This window comes from Aquarana catesbeiana, linkage group LG10 (assembly GCF_042186555.1).
Source record: "Aquarana catesbeiana isolate 2022-GZ linkage group LG10, ASM4218655v1, whole genome shotgun sequence".
NCBI lineage: Eukaryota > Metazoa > Chordata > Amphibia > Anura > Ranidae > Aquarana > Aquarana catesbeiana.
In genome coordinates this window covers 83,617,707-83,637,878 of record NC_133333.1, presented here as the reverse complement: position 1 = coordinate 83,637,878, position 20,172 = coordinate 83,617,707, and the positions used below count along the sequence as shown (strand labels likewise).

At 41.9% G+C, this 20,172-nt stretch overlaps 1 protein-coding gene across 1 annotated transcript in view; it reads left to right on the top strand.

The window, feature by feature from the left end:
* LOC141110759 (prolactin-like) overlaps positions 1 to 7,376 on the top strand; it is a 35,773-nt gene extending 28,397 nt beyond the window's left edge. The window contains exons 4-5 of the mRNA XM_073602351.1: positions 2,480 to 2,641; positions 6,571 to 7,376. Coding sequence (XP_073458452.1) covers positions 2,480 to 2,641; positions 6,571 to 6,756 — 348 coding nt within the window. The 3' untranslated portion in view covers positions 6,757 to 7,376. The remainder of the gene's footprint in view (positions 1 to 2,479; positions 2,642 to 6,570) is intronic.
* Positions 7,377 to 20,172: the final 12,796 nt, after the last annotated feature.

Sequence of the window (20,172 nt, the reverse complement as noted above, 5' to 3'; positions counted from 1 at the left end):
TCTATAATTTTTCCTTGAGTCAACCATCACATGGAACAAACATTGCCAAGGGTCTTGCCCAATTTCAGCTCTGCCGATCTTCTTAATTAAGTATAATACTTCCTCCCAATATGGCCCAATATGGCTGGATCAAAGGGCATTGCCACCATATATGAGCATGGGATTCCACCACCCCGCATCCCTCCAACACAGAGGCGAAATATCAGGATTGATTTTATGCAATTTTGATGGAACATAATACCACTTAGTTATTAATTTATAATTCATTTATTTTGTGCTTGTGTCCATTGAAGTGGAATGTATGCAATCAATAACTTTATGTTTCAGTGTTTCTGGCAACGGCTGATTCAATTCCATTTTCCAACTCTCCAAAAGACACATGGACTCAGAATCTGGGGGGTCTGTCAACATATTATATATACTAGAAATCCCCTGTCTATTTATTCCCCCTTGGTCAACAAGTCTTTCCCATGGGCTTAAACTGCTGACCGGGCAGATGGGTTTTGGGAGAGACTCCATAAAATGTTGGAGTTGTCTTTATCTCCAAACATCCCATGGTGTTGTGCCATATCTTTCTCGCAATTACAGTAATGAACAAAGAACATTTCCTTTCAGAACATCTTTTAGTCTCAGACAGTCCAAAAGGGTCCATTTTAAGTACAGCTTGCTCTCTTTCCCTGGAGGGAAGTAGTTCGTATTTGAGAGGCATCAAAGTACTGTTATGTTGCCATGATATACTTTTTATACTTATACTTTAGCTTATCCCATAATCTTAAAGTTTCTATTGTAATTGGTGCCATTTCTCTAGAGCCCTCTATATTGCCTTGGGATCCAGATAATCTGGCCCAAAACTAATTTACTTATATTTTCCTCCAGTGACACCATTTTTTTTTATCGGAGGTGCTATGAACCCAGTCCATTATTCTCCGCAGTACTGCTGCCCCATGGTACTTCTCAAAGTCTGCCCTATGAGACTTGTTCTTTTATTTCAAAATGAAGAAATCTCGCTATTACGTCCCTCACAATGTCTGTTGGTGACTTAGTTATTTTTTGTATTCTATGGACTCTTTCGAAGTGCATAGGAGATGATACTTCTTTTTTCAATATTTTATTGAACACCTCTTGGACCGTATTTTCTAGGTCGCTATCTTTAAACGGACTCTGGTAGTCCGCGAGTCCTTAAGTTATTCCATCTGTTTCGATTATCCTGATCTTCAAGCCTATATCTAACCAGTCCAGTTCAGCCCTCTCTCGCAGTTCCATAATGGCCTTTTTACGTTCATCTAAATGTTCTTCAGATTCTTCTACTCATAATACATTCTGTATGTCCATTCTGGTAGCGTTCAATTCACCTATAATCATGCATTCTAGATGGGACAGCATCTCTGCCATATCTTGCTTTGTACGGAGTGCTTGTAGAGTAGGCTAAGCTGGCTGGCAGCCAAGTGCCAACCTGACAGTCATCTGATCAATTTGTCTCCCAGGAGTGCGTGGCGCCCACCCAAAGTTGGTGCCCAGGGCACATGTCCCCCTGCCCCCACCCCTTGTTTCAGGCTTTGGCCGTGTACTCCACAAATCTAGCCTTTATGGAAGCTTGGCAAGAAGAAAGCCATTGTAGAAAGGAAGCCAGAAGAAGTCCTGTTTTGCAGTTTGCGAGAAGCCATGTGGGGGACTCAGCAAACGTGAAAGAAGGTGCCCTGGTCAGATCAGACCAAAATTGAACTTTTTGGCTTAAAAGCAAAACACTATGTGCGGCGGAAAACTAACACTGCATATTACCCTGAACACACCATTCCCACTGTGAAACATGGTGGTGGCAGCATCATGTTGTGGGGATGTTTTTCTTCAGCAGGGACAGACAAAAGACTTGCGACTGTGGCAGAGGTTCGCCTTTCAGCAGGACAACGACCCTAAACATACAGCCAGAGCTACAATGGAATGGTTTAGATCAAAGCATATTCATGTGTTAGAATGGCCCAGTCAAAGTCCAGACCTGAATTCAATTGAGAATCTGTGGCAAGACTTGAAAATTGCTGTTCACAGATGGTCTCCATCCAATCTGATAGAGCTTGAGCTATTTTGTAAAGAAGAATGGGCAAAAATGTCACTCTCTAGATGTGCAAAGCTGGTAGAGACTTCCCTAAAAAGACTTGCAGCTATAATTGCAGTGAAAGGTGGTTCTACAAAGTATTGACTCAGGGGGCTGAATACAAATGCACCCCACACTTTTCACATATTTATTTGGAAACAATTTTGAAAAACATTTAGCATTTTCCTTTCACTTCACAATTATGTGCCACTTTGTGTTGGTCTAGCACATAAAAATACATTTACGTTTTTTGGTTGTAACATGACAAAATGTGGAAAATTTCAATGGCTATAAATACTTTTTCAAGGCACTGTAAGTAACATTATTTTCTAGGTATTTGTAAACACACCTTTTTATATGTTTACTAGATTTCTTGCATTTTTACCACAGCACAATGACTTGCTAAGCCTTGTACACCAGTTACTACGATCATGGAACCAACCACTACAGCACTTGACTACAGGGGCTCCAGATCACATGATCAAGAAGTTAAAAGAGGCTGAGGAACATACACAAGTGCTGCAAGGCGGAATAGACAGAATCTCTGGAAGGGTAAGTAGCTGTATTACTATACCGTAATAGGGAAAACTACACTACAAAAATAGCAGGCAGAAATTATTTTGATGTACTTTTATGAAGCTAGACATCTAACAAACTTCCATAATGTATGTACGATACTTTACATAGGTTGAAAAAAAAAAGACACATGTCTAATTCAACTATTGTGTTGCAGAATTGTAACTACTATCCTGAATAGTCTTAAGCCTCGTACACACGATCAGATTTTCAGATGGGAATTGTGTGATGACAGGCTGTTGGCGTAAAATCCCACCGTTTGTACGTTCCATCGGACAAATGTTGTCGGCTTTGCCGCGGAAAAAATGTTGGATGGCAGGCTTTAAAATTTTCTGCGGACAAATGTCTGTTGTCAGATTTTCCGAGCGTGTATACACAAGTCCGTCAGACAAAAGTCCAAAGTACAAACAGGCATGCTTGGAAGCAAGGACGAGCCAGAAGCGGTCGGTCTTGTAAACTAGCATTCGTAATGGAGAATTCACTTTCGAGAAGCGGCAAATTATGAAATTTCGAAATTCAGCGAATACTCTTCTTTAATGGGATAATAATGAAGCTGCTTTGCTGGTGATACTGATGGAATTATTGCAAACAAATTTTCAAAAGCTTTTTTTTTCTAGTGATATCAAGGATAATATTATTATGCTTATGTGCAAGTTACCACAAAATAAAAGAAACCAAAGTAGATATGGTGCTGTTCTAATATCAGATGTTTTTGTTTGGAGGGTTAATTAAGACCACTGCCTTTACCAATTAGTGGAGTAAGTTAATAATAGGGAGAAAAAAAGGTAGATTACAATTAGTGCTACTCTACTGAGTACCTGCTGGTACGTGCTGCTAGTTAAACCCCAAATAAGGGTAAGCAAAAGTGCCTGCTTAAAGACAGCTTAATCTCCCAATTTATCCTGCAAACGTGAAAATTACATAAACTGAAAATAAAACTAAAAACTAAAATAAATGGAATCGATATGGTAATTCTAATAAGTTAATTGAAAATCTAAGTGTATATAATACAAATCCATGAACTGAAAAAGTGGTATCTATGCGTGTTTAGATACTTTGTGTACTGTGAACACAATTCACCTTACCCTGTTTACCTTAAATAAAATGAAAATAATAATATATAATAAGAAATAAGATAACAATAAAACCAATCTAAAACAAATGATTATGTAAAAAACGTATACAAAGCTGAAAAATCCCCCTGCCTATAAACTTTCAGATTGCCAATAATGGCTAAAATAACACAATAGTGCAAATTTATATAAACTCAATAAAGTGCTATGTGCTGCTGAAAACCAACTATACTGATATTAATTATTAAAAACCAATAGTCCAAAATCATTTATAATCAATAAAGTGCTCTTTTGCCAGTGAAAAAATCCACATTTGATCTAATTCACTTCCCCATGGGTGATCACACCATGCGTGCCTTATTCGTGCTCCTATTATGGCTGCACTCACCAGACACTTCTCCCCCTCCTGGGGTCTAATGCCCTGTACACACGGTCGGATTTTCCGACGGAAAATGTGTGACAGGACCTTGTTGTCGGAAATTCCGACCGTGTGTGGGCTCCATCACACATTTTCCATCGGATATTCCGACACACAAAGTTTGAGAGCAGGCTATAAAATTTTCCGACAACAAAATCCGTTGTCGGAATTTCCGATCGTGTGTACACAAATCCGACGCACAAAGTGCCACGCATGCTCAGAATAAATAAAGAAATGAAAGCTATTGGCTACTGCCCCGTTTATAGTCCCGTCGTACGAGTTTTACGTCACCGCGTTCAGAATGATCAGATTTTCCGACAACTTTGTGTGACCGTGTGTATGCAAGACAAGTTTGAGCCAACATCCGTCGGAAAAAATCCTAGGATTTTGTTGTCGGAATGTCCGATCAATGTCCAACCGTGTACGGGGCATTAGGCATCCACAGTATATGCCACTGTGTAGCAATTTAGGGTATATCTCGTCCTTCTTGTTGGTTACGAAGCGATCCCATCATATACCAATCATAATAAAAAGAGAGAGGGAGCCCAATAGCGTAATACTGTAGCAAACTGTTTATTGTACAAATAGTGAAAAGGTGCTCACATTCAATTGGAATAAAACAAGCATATATTGCTGACATCAGCGCCTGTAGCCGGAAATGATGCAAGGACACATGCCAACTCCGCCCCACGCGTCTTGTCACTCTGACGTCATCATGAGCAGGTCCCCACACAGTAAATCTTCAGCCTCAAGAGATACCCACCAGGGTAGCGTGTGCCCTGGTGGGTATCTCTTGAGGCTGAAGATTTACTGTTGGGGACCTGCTCATGATGACGTTAGAGTGACGAGACGCGTGGGGCAGAGTTGCACTAATTGTAATACACTTTTTTTCTCCATATTATTAATTTACTCCACTAATTGGTAACGGCAGTGGTCTTAATTAACCCTCCAAACAAAAACATCTGATATTAGAACAGCGCCATATCTACTTTGGTTTCTTTTATTTTCTCATTTACTCCACCTAGTGGTAGTAATTTGGTAGAGGCAGCAGTTCCATTAAATAGTTCCAACACTTGAGCTGGTACTTATTCCTTTGTGCGGATACATTTCTTTTTCATTGAAAGTTACCACAACACCATTATTCCATAGTTCTTAAGATCAAAGATACAACTATGTTGGTGTCCCAACATAGTTGTATTTTTTAAAATGTAACTGCCTACTCCCCTACTCCCAAACTGTCATTTGAAGTAAAACACATAGCCAAGTATTATTCTACACAATTTTTTATTGTGCATTAAAAAAAGAAAAACAAATAAAATTAGACATGTTATCTGCCAAAAGAACTTAACTAAAAAGTGCATTCTATGCATCCAAAAATATAGAAAATATACCAAATCAAATCATTATTCAACCAAAAAATAAAATAAAAGCCTCATGCAACTGTCCTGCTTCTTAATATAGGGGTTCAACAATGCCAAGAGTTGGTGAAAGCAGGGGTCCATCATCCGGAGATAATTTCAAAAATCATCTGGATAATTCTTCTGGAGCTCCAGCAGCAAAGGCATATGACATAATTGTTTAATAAAACAACCAATTTTTGGTCCAAGAAATCCTCCTCCTCCTGTTCCTGGACTGGACATGGGTCAAAGCAATAACTCCAAGGCCAATAATAAATAACACATTATCTCCTCCGATTCCGCAACATGGCTGGTTGACGAACAGCCATTCAGAAACGAATTGAAAGGTGCAACATGAAAAGCACAAAATGAAAAGCGCAAATCAACACTCACTTAACTTCTACTAACACAAAATTAGCAGATGAGCTAAAAAACCACGTAGTACGTCACTACGTTTGTGCTTGTTGGCCGACAATTCCTTGCCGATATACCCTCCTCCGATTCGTGAACCCACTCGGTGTCTCCCCACCCGCTAAGGGCACCTCCCTCTTCCTGCATTTCCCAGCACAGGGGCGTAGCCAAACTTACTCCACCACTCGGCCAGCACTATTCAGTGAAGTGCAGGGGGGGTTCTCTTACCTGCATCTCAAATGCCTGTATGTCTGACTTCCTATCCAGTTTTTGCTGGGATGAAGGAATGACTGGTTCTGTTTGATATGACCATGAGAAAACTCAGACACAAAACTATGCATAGCCTCCTAGACCACTGACATGATTTTATAACCATAAAATTCTCAATCTCTAGTAAATTTGTAAAAATACAATTTTGAAACCATTTTACCAGGAAGTCAGATTTGTCCACATGCCTTTTTTATAGTAGCATCTTGAGCCAGAATAACCTTTGTAATGAGAATGTGAGTAATGATCTTGAAAAGGGAATGTCATTAACTGAAAGCTGAAGTATAAGGCAATTTAGAGTTCCACAAGGTTAAAGAAAAACCATTTCTTCCATTACAGATGCTGACTGATCTGGATGACTTTTACCCACCATGGTTTGGTCCCATAGATGCTGCAGTGCCACTGAGAGAGTCTCAGATGTTTGCTATCTATCATTTGCTGCACTGTTTCCGTAGAGACTCTCACAAGATTGACAACTATCTGAAAATCCTGAGATGTCGCATGATACATGCCAACAACTGCTAGGGAAAGTACTATGCCTCTTATAGCTGAACCCTGGGATGAAACACAAAAATACCCTTGCAGTGGGACTTTTGCACTGCAAAAGTTAAATGTACATTATTTTTAGGAGGTAGTGGAAGATGATCTATTATGTACCCTATTCCCCATTCCAGCAGGCCCCAGCGCTGTCCTCTCCCGGAAGCTCCCTGTGGAAGCCTGCTGGAGGGCAGAATAAGGTAAGTACTTCAGCTTTTTCCAGCACCTCTAGACATAAGGAACAGTGTGGGGGTGGGGGGGAATACCACAGCAAGGGTTATTTTTTTTCCACTTGGAGTTAAGCTTTAAGTTTTATGTGTCTGCTATTATCTCAACTATAGCTCAATTTACCATTATGCCATGCTAGGAAAGAAAACAGCATGGGGCTCATAGTAACCTTGCTGTATAATAATGTGCTAAATCTCACAATAATGAGTCAGCAGGCTTATTCTTTTTTTTTAAAGCAGATCATTTTTATTGAAAAAGAATTTTCTTTTTACTACAAACTTAACTTAATGTTGGGAAGACACAAGCTTATACATTGGTATAACCAGCCAGTTCCAGTACAAAACAATATTCCATGTAAAATAAAGAAACATATTATAAACATGTACCTGAGTCTATGTTTTTGTGCTACAACATAGGTTGAGTGTCCTCATTTATATCCTATCCTCTCGCTCCGCTCTCCAGAGCCTGGCAGGCCTACAGAGTGGGACAGGAGTTCCATGCACCCCTAAAAAACGGAGTGAGTGTCACAGTATTCATAGATATACCCTTCGAATGAAAAAGAAAACACAAATAATACTTAAAAAACAAAAATCTAACACAGTTAACCTCTGCAAGTCAAGGTACCATATTAAATACATTGCTTCAGACTGAACTGTAAATTGAGCTCCAGTATCTACTGAGACGATAATGTCCTGCCACCCAGAATTCTGTTCTGAACCAACTGTAAAGGAGCTAAACCTAGATCCTCCAACCAAGCATCCCATATATTTTCTAATTTTGTTAGGTTACCTTTATGTTTATATGTTAATTGTTCCCTTAAGAGGGTCTCATATATTCCAGTGACCCACTCCACATATGTAGGAGGTAAGGCAGAGAGGCATTTCCTGGCTATAAGTTTTCCAGCAATAAACAGGACTCTAAGAATAGCGGTATGGGGTGTATACAGCTCCTCATCTAACCAGCCAAGTAGGCAAAGTTTCGCACCTACTGCAAGCGTGAGGTTCCAAATTCTGTTAATAGAGCCTATCACTACTAACCAATATCTCATCAACTTGGGACATTTCCAGAGCATGTGTATAAGTGTACCATTGTTCACCTCGCATTGGGGACATAACGGACTGTCTCTTCTATGCCATTTAAGTAATTTATATGGGATATGATAAGTGCAGTGGATAATAAACAATTGGGTAAGTTTTTGGGAAGAGAGTGATACCCTAAGTACATTATCCAGTATAGTGGACCATTCCTCATCTGAAATTTGACCTATATCCTCCTCCCAGCCAGCTCTACAGTTGAGTGACATAGCCTTGGATATCTAACACATTAATGAACCATATAGTGAAGAAATCTGCCCCTTCCGAGATGATGGCTATACTATGCGTAAGCCCGGTAGGAGTAGTTAATACCAAATTAGTTATGGTAGACTGCGCTGAAATGGCGTGCCTAAGTTGCAGGTATTGGAAAAATAGGTTATTTGGCAAACCATATTCCATTTGCAGAAACTGAAATTTTTTTAAGAGGTTTCCTTGGTATAACTGAGGGATATACAATAGACCATGCTCAGACCAAGCGGAGAAGCCCTGCAGCTTTTCCAGCTCGGAGTAGTTCCCATTGTTCTAAATACGGGAACAGTTAGTATATCCCGTATAATGGAAGTGCTGCTTGGTCTTACCCCATATTCTGTCTAAGTACTAATGTGGCTCAGGGTTTAGCCGTCCCGTTAAATGCTGCAATTGTGCTGCTAAGTAGTAATAATATGGGTTTGATACTGCCAGTCCACCCAAGTCATTAGTTGCCAGCAAGGTATCCAACTTGATACGAGGGACCTGTTTCCTCCATATCAGCGTGGGGAATATGGTGGTGAACTTTTTGAATACATGAATAGGGACCCAGACGGGTGCATTGTGGAACGCATATAAGAGCTGCGGATTCCAGATCATTTTTATCAGATTGCAGCACTCTACTACTGATAAAGGTAATTTGATCCCGCTAGCAGTTTTTTCTTGAAATTTTTGGAGCAATGGATTAATATTAAGTTGAACATACAAGTCTAAATTGGGACAAATGACTATGCCCAGATACCGAAAGGTATCAACTATTTTAATCTGCCTTGCTAGCTAGGGTACGGGTGCAGTGAGAGGATCCAATGGCAATAATGTGGATTTATCCCAATTTATTTTGAAGCTAGGAAAAGCTCCAAACCTTTGTATTAACGCCATGAGATACGCCAGAGAGTCAGAGGTGTCCCCCAGAAATAGGGTGCATCATTGGCATATAATGCCAATGTGTCCTCCAGCTCTCCCTGTTTAAATTCACAAATGTTAGGTTCTCCTCTGATTGTAGCAGCCAGGGGTTCTATGGCCAAGGCAAATAGCAGTGGGGAAAGTGGGCATCCCTGTCTCGTACCCTTATGCTAATCAAAGGGGGAAGACAAAGTATTGTTTATCCTAATGCAAGCCTTCTGGGCCTTATAAAGCAGTTTAATCCATGAAATAATGGTTTTCCCCAGGTTGAATTTCTCCAACACCTGCCATAGATAGTGCCACTCCACACTATCAAACGCCTTAGCGGCATCGAGAGAGAGAATAGCTCTGCTTCCCTCATTATCTGTTAGAACTTGCATATTCAAGTACAACCGACGAAGATTATTTGCCGTGGATCAGTTAGGTATGAATCCGGATTGGTCTGGCTGGACAATTTTAGTTACCACTTTCGAGAGTCTTATGGCTGTGACCTTAGTGAGCAAATTCAGGTCACCATTCAGGAGGGAAATGGGTCAATAGGACTCAGGGAGATCAGGATCCTTCACTGGCTTCAATAAGACCACAACCACCACTTCATACATGGATCCTGACAAAGTATCCTGATCATGTGCATCTATAATTGTATGGAGTAACTCCGGTAAGAGAATTTCGCTAAATTTTTTATACAACTCTATTGGTAAGCCATCATTATTCGGGGCCTTAGAATTGGGAAATATGGCTAGTGCAGTTTGTAACTCCTCTAGGGAAATGGGCGCATTCAAAAGTGCTTTGTCTTCTCCCTTGAGCTTTGGGAGTTGGACCCCATCTAGGAAATCAGTCAATTCCGTGGTAGGATAGGAAACCCTCGAGGAATAAACAGCCATAAAAAAAAATGCAAAACCCTTTCATAACTGAGGGAGTGTCCGTGACAACCTGATTGGGGGAAACATTCAACGTATAACCCGAGGGTAGCTGCTGTGACTTAGCTATCATATGGCCAGTTTTCTCTCCTTCTTCAAAGTACGTTTGGGAGGTAAATAATAATTTGTTATCTGCCTGCTGGTGTTGTATAGTGCGATAAAACTTTTGTGCATCTATCCATACCTAGTGTGCACAGAATGGTACTGTATTGGACATTTTGAGTAACGCAATAAATTGGTGGTGTTATTAGTGAGACGAGTCTCCTGTAAACAGAAAGAGAAATGTAAAAATGGCAGTTCTCTTTTTAGGGTCATGAAGGCCTCTCACATTCCTGGAGAGGATTGAATCTGTATGACTACTCATTTAATTGTATGGTTATTAACCACTTCTGGACTGCCGTACGCCGATATACGTCCTTACTTTGAAGGGGGATATCGTTATGGCAGCAGCTAGCTGCCATAACCTCAGTATCTTCTTGTTCGGCCGGCGGTCCGCTTCAAGATAAAGGTGGTCCCTGTGGCGGAATTGCCGCAAGATCACTTTTATCGGCAGTGGGAGAGGGGCCCCACTCCCGCTGCGCTGCCCTCTGCCGCTTACCGGAGCAGTCGGCGGCGAACGGATGCTGTCACTAGCTGGGCATGGAGACGAGTGAGGGAAAGGATGGCCCCAACCTGTTTCCATGACATTGCAGGGTGGAAGCGATGTCAAAAAGTCACTTCCGCCCATAGCTCTTAAAGGACCATTTTTTTTTTTAATTCTTTTTTTAAATGACAATTTTTTTTTTATTGCATTTTAGTGTAAATATGAGATCTGAGGTCTTTTTGACCCCAGATCTCATATTTAAGAGGTCCTGTCATGTTTTTTTTCTATTACAAGGGATGTTTACATTCTTTGTAATAGGAATAAAAGTGACACTATTTTTCTTTAAAAAGTGTAAAAATAAAAAGTAAAACAAATAAGAAATTTTTTTTTATTTTTAACCACTTGCCGCCCGCCATATAGCAGAATGACGGCGGCAAAGTGGTTTCAATACCCTGACTGGGCGTCATATGACGTCCACAGGATATTGAGCCGCTGCGCGCCCCCGGGGCGCGCATTGCGGCGTTCGTTGTTGTGGGGTGACCGCAACACCGATCTAGGTAAAGAGTCTCTGACGGAGACTCTTTACCACATGATCAGCCGTATCCAATCACGGCTGATCACGATGTAAATAGGAAGAGCCGGTGATCGGCTTTTCCTCACTCGCGTCTGACAGACGTGAGTAGAGGAGAGCTGATCGGCTGCTCTCCTGACAGGGGGGGTCTGTGCTGATTGTTTATCAGCACAGCCCCCCTCGGATCCTACCCAGGACCACCAGGGAAGCCGCCCAGGACCACCAGGGAAACCAGCCACACTGGACCACCAGGTATGCCCCCTAGACCCCCAGGGAAATACTAATCAGTGCAAAGGCAGCTGCCAATCAATGCCCAGGCAGCTGCCAATCAGTGCCCACTCCAATGCCTACCACTGCCACCAGGGATGCCTATCAGTGCCGCGTATCAGTGCCCATCAGTGCCACGTATCAGTGCCCATCAGTGCCGCCTATCAGTGCCACCCATAAGAACCCATCTTTGCAGCCTTTCAGTGCCCATCAGTGTTGCCTATCAGTGCCCACCTGTGCCACCCAGTGCCACCCATGAGTGCCCATCAGTGCCGCCTATCAATGCCCATCAGTGCTGCATATCAGTGCCGCCTACCAGTGCCCATCAGTGCCGCATATCAGTGCCCATCGTCAGTGCCTGCTCATTGGTGCCACCTCATCGCTGCTGCCTTATCAGTGCCCATCAGTGAAAGAGAAAACTTACTTATTTACAAAATTTTTAAACAGAAACAGAAACAAAAGCAAAACGTTTATTTTTTTCAAAATTTTCGGTCTTTTTTTATTTGTTTCGCAAAAAATAAAAACCGCAGAGGTGATCAAATACCCCCAAAAGAAAGCTCTATTTGTGGGAACAAAATGATAAAAATGTAGTTTGGGTACAGTGTTGTATGACCGCGCAATTGTCATTCAAACTGCGACAGCACTGAAAGCTGAAAATTGGTCTAGGCAGGAAGGTGTCTAAGTGCCCTGTGTTGAAGTGGTTAAAAGTACAGAAGCGAACGCATACGCGAGTAGCGCCCGCATATGAAAACAGTGTTCAAACCACACATGTGAGGTACTGCCGCCATTGGTAGAGTGAGAGCAATAATTCTAGCCCTAGACCTCCTCGGTAACTCAAAACATGCAACCTGTAGAATTTTTTAAACGTCTCCTATGAAGATTTTTAAGGGTAAAAGTCTGTCGCCATTCCACAAGCAGGTGCAATTTTTAAGCGTGACATGTTGGGTATCAATTTACTCAGCGTAACATTATCTTTCACAGTATAAAAAAAATTGGCCTAACTTTACTGCTGTCTTATTTTTTAATTCAAAAAAGTGTATTTTTTCCAAAAAAAGTGTGCTTGTAAGACTGCTGCGCAAATATGGTGTGACAGAAAGTATTGCAACGACCGCCATTTTATTCTCTAGGGTGTTAGGAAAAAAAATGTATAATGTTTGGGGGTTCTAAGTAATTTTCTAGCAAGAAAACCTGTATTTAACTTGTAAACAACACATCTAAAAAAGAGGCTCGGTCCTTAAGTGGTTAAAGTATTAATCCAGTATTGGGTCATCAGGTAGCAGTTCATCCAGCTGGCCGAGATAGTTAGCTCACCATGTCAGTCCAGGCACCAGAAGTAATCAGTGTAGCTTGTGTAATTTATCCAATTCCGATTAGTAGTAATGTGTGGTAGTTTGTGACAACTTGGTGACTTGCAGAGGTAGTGCCCCACCAACCACGGCTTGAAAACCAAAAGAAAAATAAGAAGTCTTGTAACCATGGAAAGCCTTCCAGTCATACCCCACAGGGCTAAATGAGGGGGGGGGTATAGTTGAACATCAAATCCAAATGTGTTCCTCTCCAAGCTCCATTATTTATAAAGGTGAGCAATTAACAGTAGAAAACAACAGGGTCATGTAAGTTTAGACCGGTTCAACATCTCAAGCAGCCACCCTCAGGGGCCTTTCTTGGCGATCCAGTTAGTAGCCATAACTGGATTTTTGAAAAAGTGCACAGAGCCATCCGCTACAACGCATAGTTTGACAGGATAAATCTTGCAGTAAACAACTGGTATAGCACGCAGTCGTTTTTTAACTTCTGTGAATTTTGCCTAGCCAAGCAAAGGATAATATCTCTATCCTTATAATGTAAAGAGCTTCAGCAAGAATGGTCTGCATTGCCCCCTGGTGGAGGTGCCCGGGGAGGCACTCTATGAGCTCGTTCCACAGAAAGAAAATGGAGTAAGATTATGTCTGCCAAAGGTATCTGTTAACCATGTTTCAACAAGTTCTACTGGGTTTTTCCCTTCAGACTTTTTAGGCATGCCAACAATGCATATGTTACTATGACGTAGCCTATTCTCCATATCCTCGACTCTAGCCACAGCGTCAGATGCTGTAGCTGATGTCATTTGAACATCCTGGATAGGTGGTGTTAATTCATCTTTCAGGGAGCTCACCCTACCCTCCAGTGCAGTAGCCCTTTCTCAGATTGTTTTCATGTCATGTCTGATGTGCAGTATACCTTCCTTTATACCTTTAACTTCAGCTGAAAGTTCTGTAAGAGAGGATCCATAGGTATGGACCACATTAAGGATTTCCTGCAAAGTGGGTTCTTTGTTCTCCATATCATAGGGAACTGCACTGTCATGTGGAGGGAGAAGGATTACCCACTGTGAGGCTAGCAGCCGTGGACGCCATATTCCTCTCAGATCGAGCCATGTGTTGAGACTGCACACAGGAGATATCCTGTGTTGCCAGCTTTAGAGAGGAGGTACAGGGCTTCTGTGCTGAGCCGTGGCCGCCCGGTTCATGGGCAAATCTCCCCAGCTTATATCCCACGGAGCTTTGGCAGTCTTTTTCGGCAGGCTGTTGCAGTGGGGATCCCCCATGTTGAATCGCCCACTCGGCGGGTATGTTCTCCCCTGTTCGTTTTGTCATCTTTGCCCTGGAAGTTTGGTATCCGGCGATAGCAGCTCCACACTGAGAGCAGAGAGTCTGGTCTATTTTGGAGGAGGTTGAAGTTCACAGCAGGACAAATATGATCAGGATGTAGGAGCCGATGTGAGGCACGTCTTCTCACATGAATGGCCAAGCCACACCCCCCCAGCAGGCATCCTGATTAGTTACTGAACTGACTGCTCTTTAACTTACTGAATGAGGGAATAAATGTTTCATTGTTAAAAGCACTTTATTGCAATGCATCTATGTAATGATTTTTACTTTTTGTAAGTGATTTACAGTATATTGACACTGGCAAGTATTATATAGCTGCTATGCAATAAACTGCATATATATTAATTCAATATTTTAACTTTGAATTTACTCAACTATTAAGCAGTAGTATAATATGTAAATATGACAACTGTCTTAATTATGAGGGCTTGAACAAGATTAAAGCAAAACATTATCCAAAAATTTTAAATGATTTTTGATACAAATAAAACATTTTTCAACAACTTGGGATGCATGGTCCATGAAACAAGACTTTTGAATGGATATGCAGACAGATTACACTCACAAGGTTCCTAAAATTCAACTGACCTCAACACTATAGTGGCTAGTGTGACAGGTAGATCTGAAGTAAAAGTGCTAAACTATGGATCAGTCATCATAGCTGAAAGCAATGTTTCCATGGTGTGAGCAAAATAGCAGAATGTAATCATGATTAGCTGCACGCAGTGATGGCTGCTATCTATTTTGCTGTTCACTAAAGGAAACCACACTTGATATCAAACTTTTGTTGTTTACCCTGGGATTACAATATTAATTTCCATTATGCAGATAGTGTGACTACAGACACTCATACAGCACATATTTTTTTCCCCTACAGTGATATGTAACCATTTTGTCTCACAACCAATGGGTTATCATCCATGTGTGCAATGTGTGCAGTGCACATGGGCCCTGAGGGGGGTAGGGTCCAGTGTGCTCCACCACATCTTACACACATGGAGGAGCTGCCACCATTGCACCTGTGCTCCAAAATCCATCCCCTTTGCTATGTGCCCCCCTTCCCCCAGAACTGCCCCCCTGCAGCTGTCAGCTTCTCCTCTCTCCTCCTGCCGGCTTCCAGTGCTGCAGGGGAGGCACAGGGGCTCAAAGTCCAAAAACAGCTCCCCCCCACTTCTTTGACCCACCCACTTCTGCTCCTCCACCCCACTGATCCCCTGTGTCCCCCTCCCTGCAGCACTGCTGGTCTGCTTCCCCCCACCCTCCTGCCAGCTGCAGCTGGGGAGGGAGATCGGTACAATTTTTAGAATGGATAGCGAGGGAAGGGGGATGTCTAAAAAGAAAAAAAAAAAGACATCAGGTGACTGTTTAGACCCCTGATGTTTCAACAAAGTCCCCCCCCCCCAAAACAATCCAAATTAAAATAATTATTAGCCCACAAACACAACATAAAACTTACAAACTCCCTGTTAAACTACTACTAAGACCTCATTCACATGGAGGAAACTAAAGTGTATGCCCGTTTGAGGGCTGGTTTTATGTGCAAGAGTATGCACAGGTGTTACATGCATTCCTGTGTAGGCATATCTATTGGGAGCAACTACTGTGTCTGTGCAGCCACTGTGTCCCAATTGACATGAATGAGACTGCTGGCACGGGATGCATGGAACATCTGTGCATCCCCATGCGCATAAACACGACCCTCACACAAGCGTGCACTTTAGTACACCCCATGTGAATGAGGCCTTAGTAGGAATTTAACAGGAATTTTGTAAGTTATGTTGTGCTTATGTGTGCTAATAAACAATGATTTGATAAACATTTGCGCAACTATTGCTTGGATTGTATTAGGGACAGATTGACCTGTTGGGGAGAATATACTGGGGGGGGGGGTGTGGACCTGGGGGGGGATTATACTAAGGAACAGTCTGACTTGAGGGGAAGTATACTGGGGACAGAGTAACCCGGGGGGATGGATTGTACTGGGGACAGGCTAATCTGGGGGAAATGGATTATACTGGGGGTTTAGAATGACTTGTGGGGATTGTATTGGAGGACAGACTGACCTAGGAGATAAAGTAACATGGGGGGAAGGACTGTACTGGGGGACCTTGATGGACACCCAGAGGAGTTTGATAAAGTTTTGAAAGGATTGTCACAACAGCTCGTATAGTCCTTTAAAAGATTTTATTTTGCAACAGCCTATGCTTTTCACGGTTTCAGAGGTTCAGCACTCCCCCTTCATCATAGCTAAAAACTAGACAAGAGAAAAAAAAAATCTTTAAGATGTGTTAAAAGCTATATACAGTGGGGACAGAAAGTATTCAGACCCCTTAAATGTTTCACTCTTTTTCCTCATTATTGTTCACACAGCACCCCACATTGGTCTACACAATCTTTTTATTTGAGAATTTCTTGTACAAAAGGTTTTTATTGAAAATATATATCAACAAAAAAAGAATACAAAACAGTGATGGATACATCATGAATTAACTGGTATTCTGGCGTAACGGTATGATATCAGTACGTAATAATATGATTGCAAACATACATGGATAACTAAAAGTTACAATGCGAAATGTTGTTGCAATACATAACTTTAGATGAAGAAATATATATATATATATATATATATACATACATACATATACATATATACACATACCTACATATACATACATACGCATACATACACACACACATACATACACACACATACACATACATACACATATACATACATACACACACATAAAAAAAGGCAAAATAAAAATTTATAAAAAAACAGTATTAAATTCAGATTAAATGGAATAACCTGAGAGAGGATGAAATACCTCTGAATGCAATAAAATTGTTTGTTATGGTAATTTTCTGATCATTGTAGAATTAAGCCCGAGGGCCTGAATAAAGAGAAGGAGAAGGAAATTGAAAGTAGAAAAGGAGGGGGGAAGAAAGAAGAGAAGGGAAGGGAAGGAAGGACCCTGGGGTGGAGGGAACGAAGGCTTATTATAAGGAGAGGAGCGTTAGGTCAAATCTTGATGGGCGACTGTAAGTCACCCAGGGTTGCCATATCCTGACGAACTTATCGTGTTTGTCCAGCAATATGGCCGTAAGTTTCTCATTTACCATGATATCATTCACGGTATTTTTAACTGCTTCAAAACTAAGGTTCGGGGTTTTCCAGGCTCTTGCTATGGTAAGTTTAGTTGCAGTGAAGATCTGTGCTGCTAGCTGACGTTCAGGACGAAGAAGTTCTGCAATTGGTTTCCATAAAAGGGCTTCAAAAGGATCCCGCTTTATGTTAGTATTAAAAAGATTACGTAATAGTGCATATACTCTAACCCATAGTCTGCAGACCCTGGGACAGGTCCACCAAATATGCGCCATCGTGCCCTCCTGTGAGCACCCGCGAAAACATAGGGGGGAGTAAGATGGGATGAAACTTGCTAATTTAACCGGAGTATAATACCATCTGTAGAAGACTTTATACGCATTCTCTAAAAAGAGAACATTCTTGGAACACTTAGATAGCGCAGTAGTCATACTATGCCAGTCCTCCGGGTCTAATTGTTTCCCAAACTCAGCCTCCCATTGGAGTTGGTAAGGTCTCAATGATGTTGTCTTAGAATTAATTATTGCGGTATATATTAGAGAAATCAAACCCGAGGTTTGGGGGCGTGATCTACACAGGCTTTCAAATAGTGTCATGACAAAGGGGGTAGAATGGGATATTGTAAATTGTCTGAGAAAATGTCTAATTTGCAAATAACTGTAATGTTCCCTAAGGGGGATATCATGTGAAGAACGTAAGGCCGCGAAAGAGATAATCTTGGTTGGGGTAAAAAATGAATGGATATCTATGAAGCCATTATCCGACCACCACTTAAATTGCAGCGGATTATCACAACCTGGTTGAAATAAAGTACAGTGGAGGAGACGGAGTAACGGGAGATGAGGAGAAATTAGGCCTGCTGAGTATTTAACCCCATCCCATAATTTGAGAGAATGAGCCAAACAGGGACCTATGGTAGGGGGGCGATGAGCTTTAGGAAGCCATGGAAGAGAAGCTAAAGGTGTTGGGTGTGCGTTGACCAGATCAATGGTGGCCCATAGTGGCATTTGTTGCTTTGCATGAAGGTGAGATAATGGGGCAATGCCCGCTGCTATATAGTATGCTTGCAAGTTAGGAACTGAAAGGCCACCATTGACTCTGCGCGCGTAAAGGATTTGTCTCTTAATCCTGGGCCTTTTGTGGCCCCAAATAAATTGCATAATTTTACGTTGGTGTATTCGAATAATGTGGGGAGGCACTTGAACTGGCAAAACTCTAAAATAATAGAGCAATTTAGGGAGGTATGTCATGCGTACCGACGCTATTCTGCCGAACCACGAAATCGGGAGTGTGGACCAAGAGGCCAGCATAGCATCCAGCTTTCGGAAAAGCAGAGGAAAATTCGCCTGATATAATCCCGAATATTTTGGGGTAAGTTTAATACCCAAATAGGGTAAAGAGGATAACCACTGAAACGAAAATGCCGACTGCAAGGCTTCTACTACCGGGGGCCGCAGATTAATAGACATTGCTTTAGATTTAGCAGGATTAACTGAAAGGCCCGAAAACGAGGCGAAAGTGTCTAAGAGAGAGAATAAATTGGGGAGGGAGATTCTGGGTTGAGTAATGGTTAATAAAATGTCGTCCGCAAACATGGACAACTTGTGTGCAGTGCCTGCTATTTCTACTCCTGAGATATCTGGGTGAGAACGTATGGCCTCCGCCAGGGGTTCAAGTGCTAGTATAAATAGGAGAGGGGAGAGTGGGCACCCTTGCCGTGTTCCCCTTTTAATCGGGAAAGTAGGCGACTCATAACCATAATACCGCACTTTAGCCTGAGGGGATTGATATATTGCTGAGACTCAACCCAAAAAAGAGGTGCCAAAACCATAATGTGTAAGGACCTGTGTCAAGTAGGGCCAGGATAAGGTGTCGAAAGCTTTGTTAACATCTAATGAGAGAAACATTGTACCCAGGGACCTTTCATGCACTATGTGTTGGATCTGGAGAAGTCGTCGAATGGCGTCACTTGCCTGTCTACGGGGAACAAATCCCACCTGATCTTTTTTTATTAGGCGCGGTAGGAAGGAATTCAAACGATTGGCCAGAATTTTCGTCAATATCTTCATATCAATGTTGATTAAAGAGATTGGCCGAACAGCACCCCACATTGACAGAAAAACACAGAATTGTTGACATTTTTGCAGATTTATTAAAAAAAAGAAAAACTGAAATATCACATGGTCCTAAGTATTCAGACCCTTTGCTGTGACACTCATATATTTAACTCAGGTGCTGTGCATTTCTTCTGATCATCCTTGAGATGGTTCTACACCTTCATTTGAGTCCAGCTGTGTTTGATTATACTGATTGGACTTGATTAGGAAAGCCACACACCTGTCTATATAAGACCTTACAGCGCACAGTGCATGTCAGAGCAAATGAGAATCATGAGGTCAAAGGAACTGCCTGAAGAGTTCCGAGACAGAATTGTGGCAAGGCACAGATCTGACCAAGGTTACAAAAAAATTTCTGCTGCACTTAAGGTTCCTAAGAGCACAGTGGCCTCCATAATCCTTAAATGGAAGACGTTTGGGATGACCAGAACCCTTCCTAGAGCTGGCCGTCTGGCCAAACTGAGCTATCGGGGGAGAAGAGCCTTGGTGAGAGAGGTAAAGAAGAACCCAAAGATCACTGTGGCTGAGCTCCAGAAATGCAGTCGGCAGATGGGAGAAAGTTGTAGAAAGTCAACCATCACTGCAGCCCTCCACCAGTCGGGGCTGTATGGCAGAGTGGCCCGATGGAAGCCTCTCCTCAGTGCAAGACACATGAAAGCCCACATGGAGTTTGCTAAAAAAAACACCTGAAGGACTCCAAGATGGTGAGAAACAA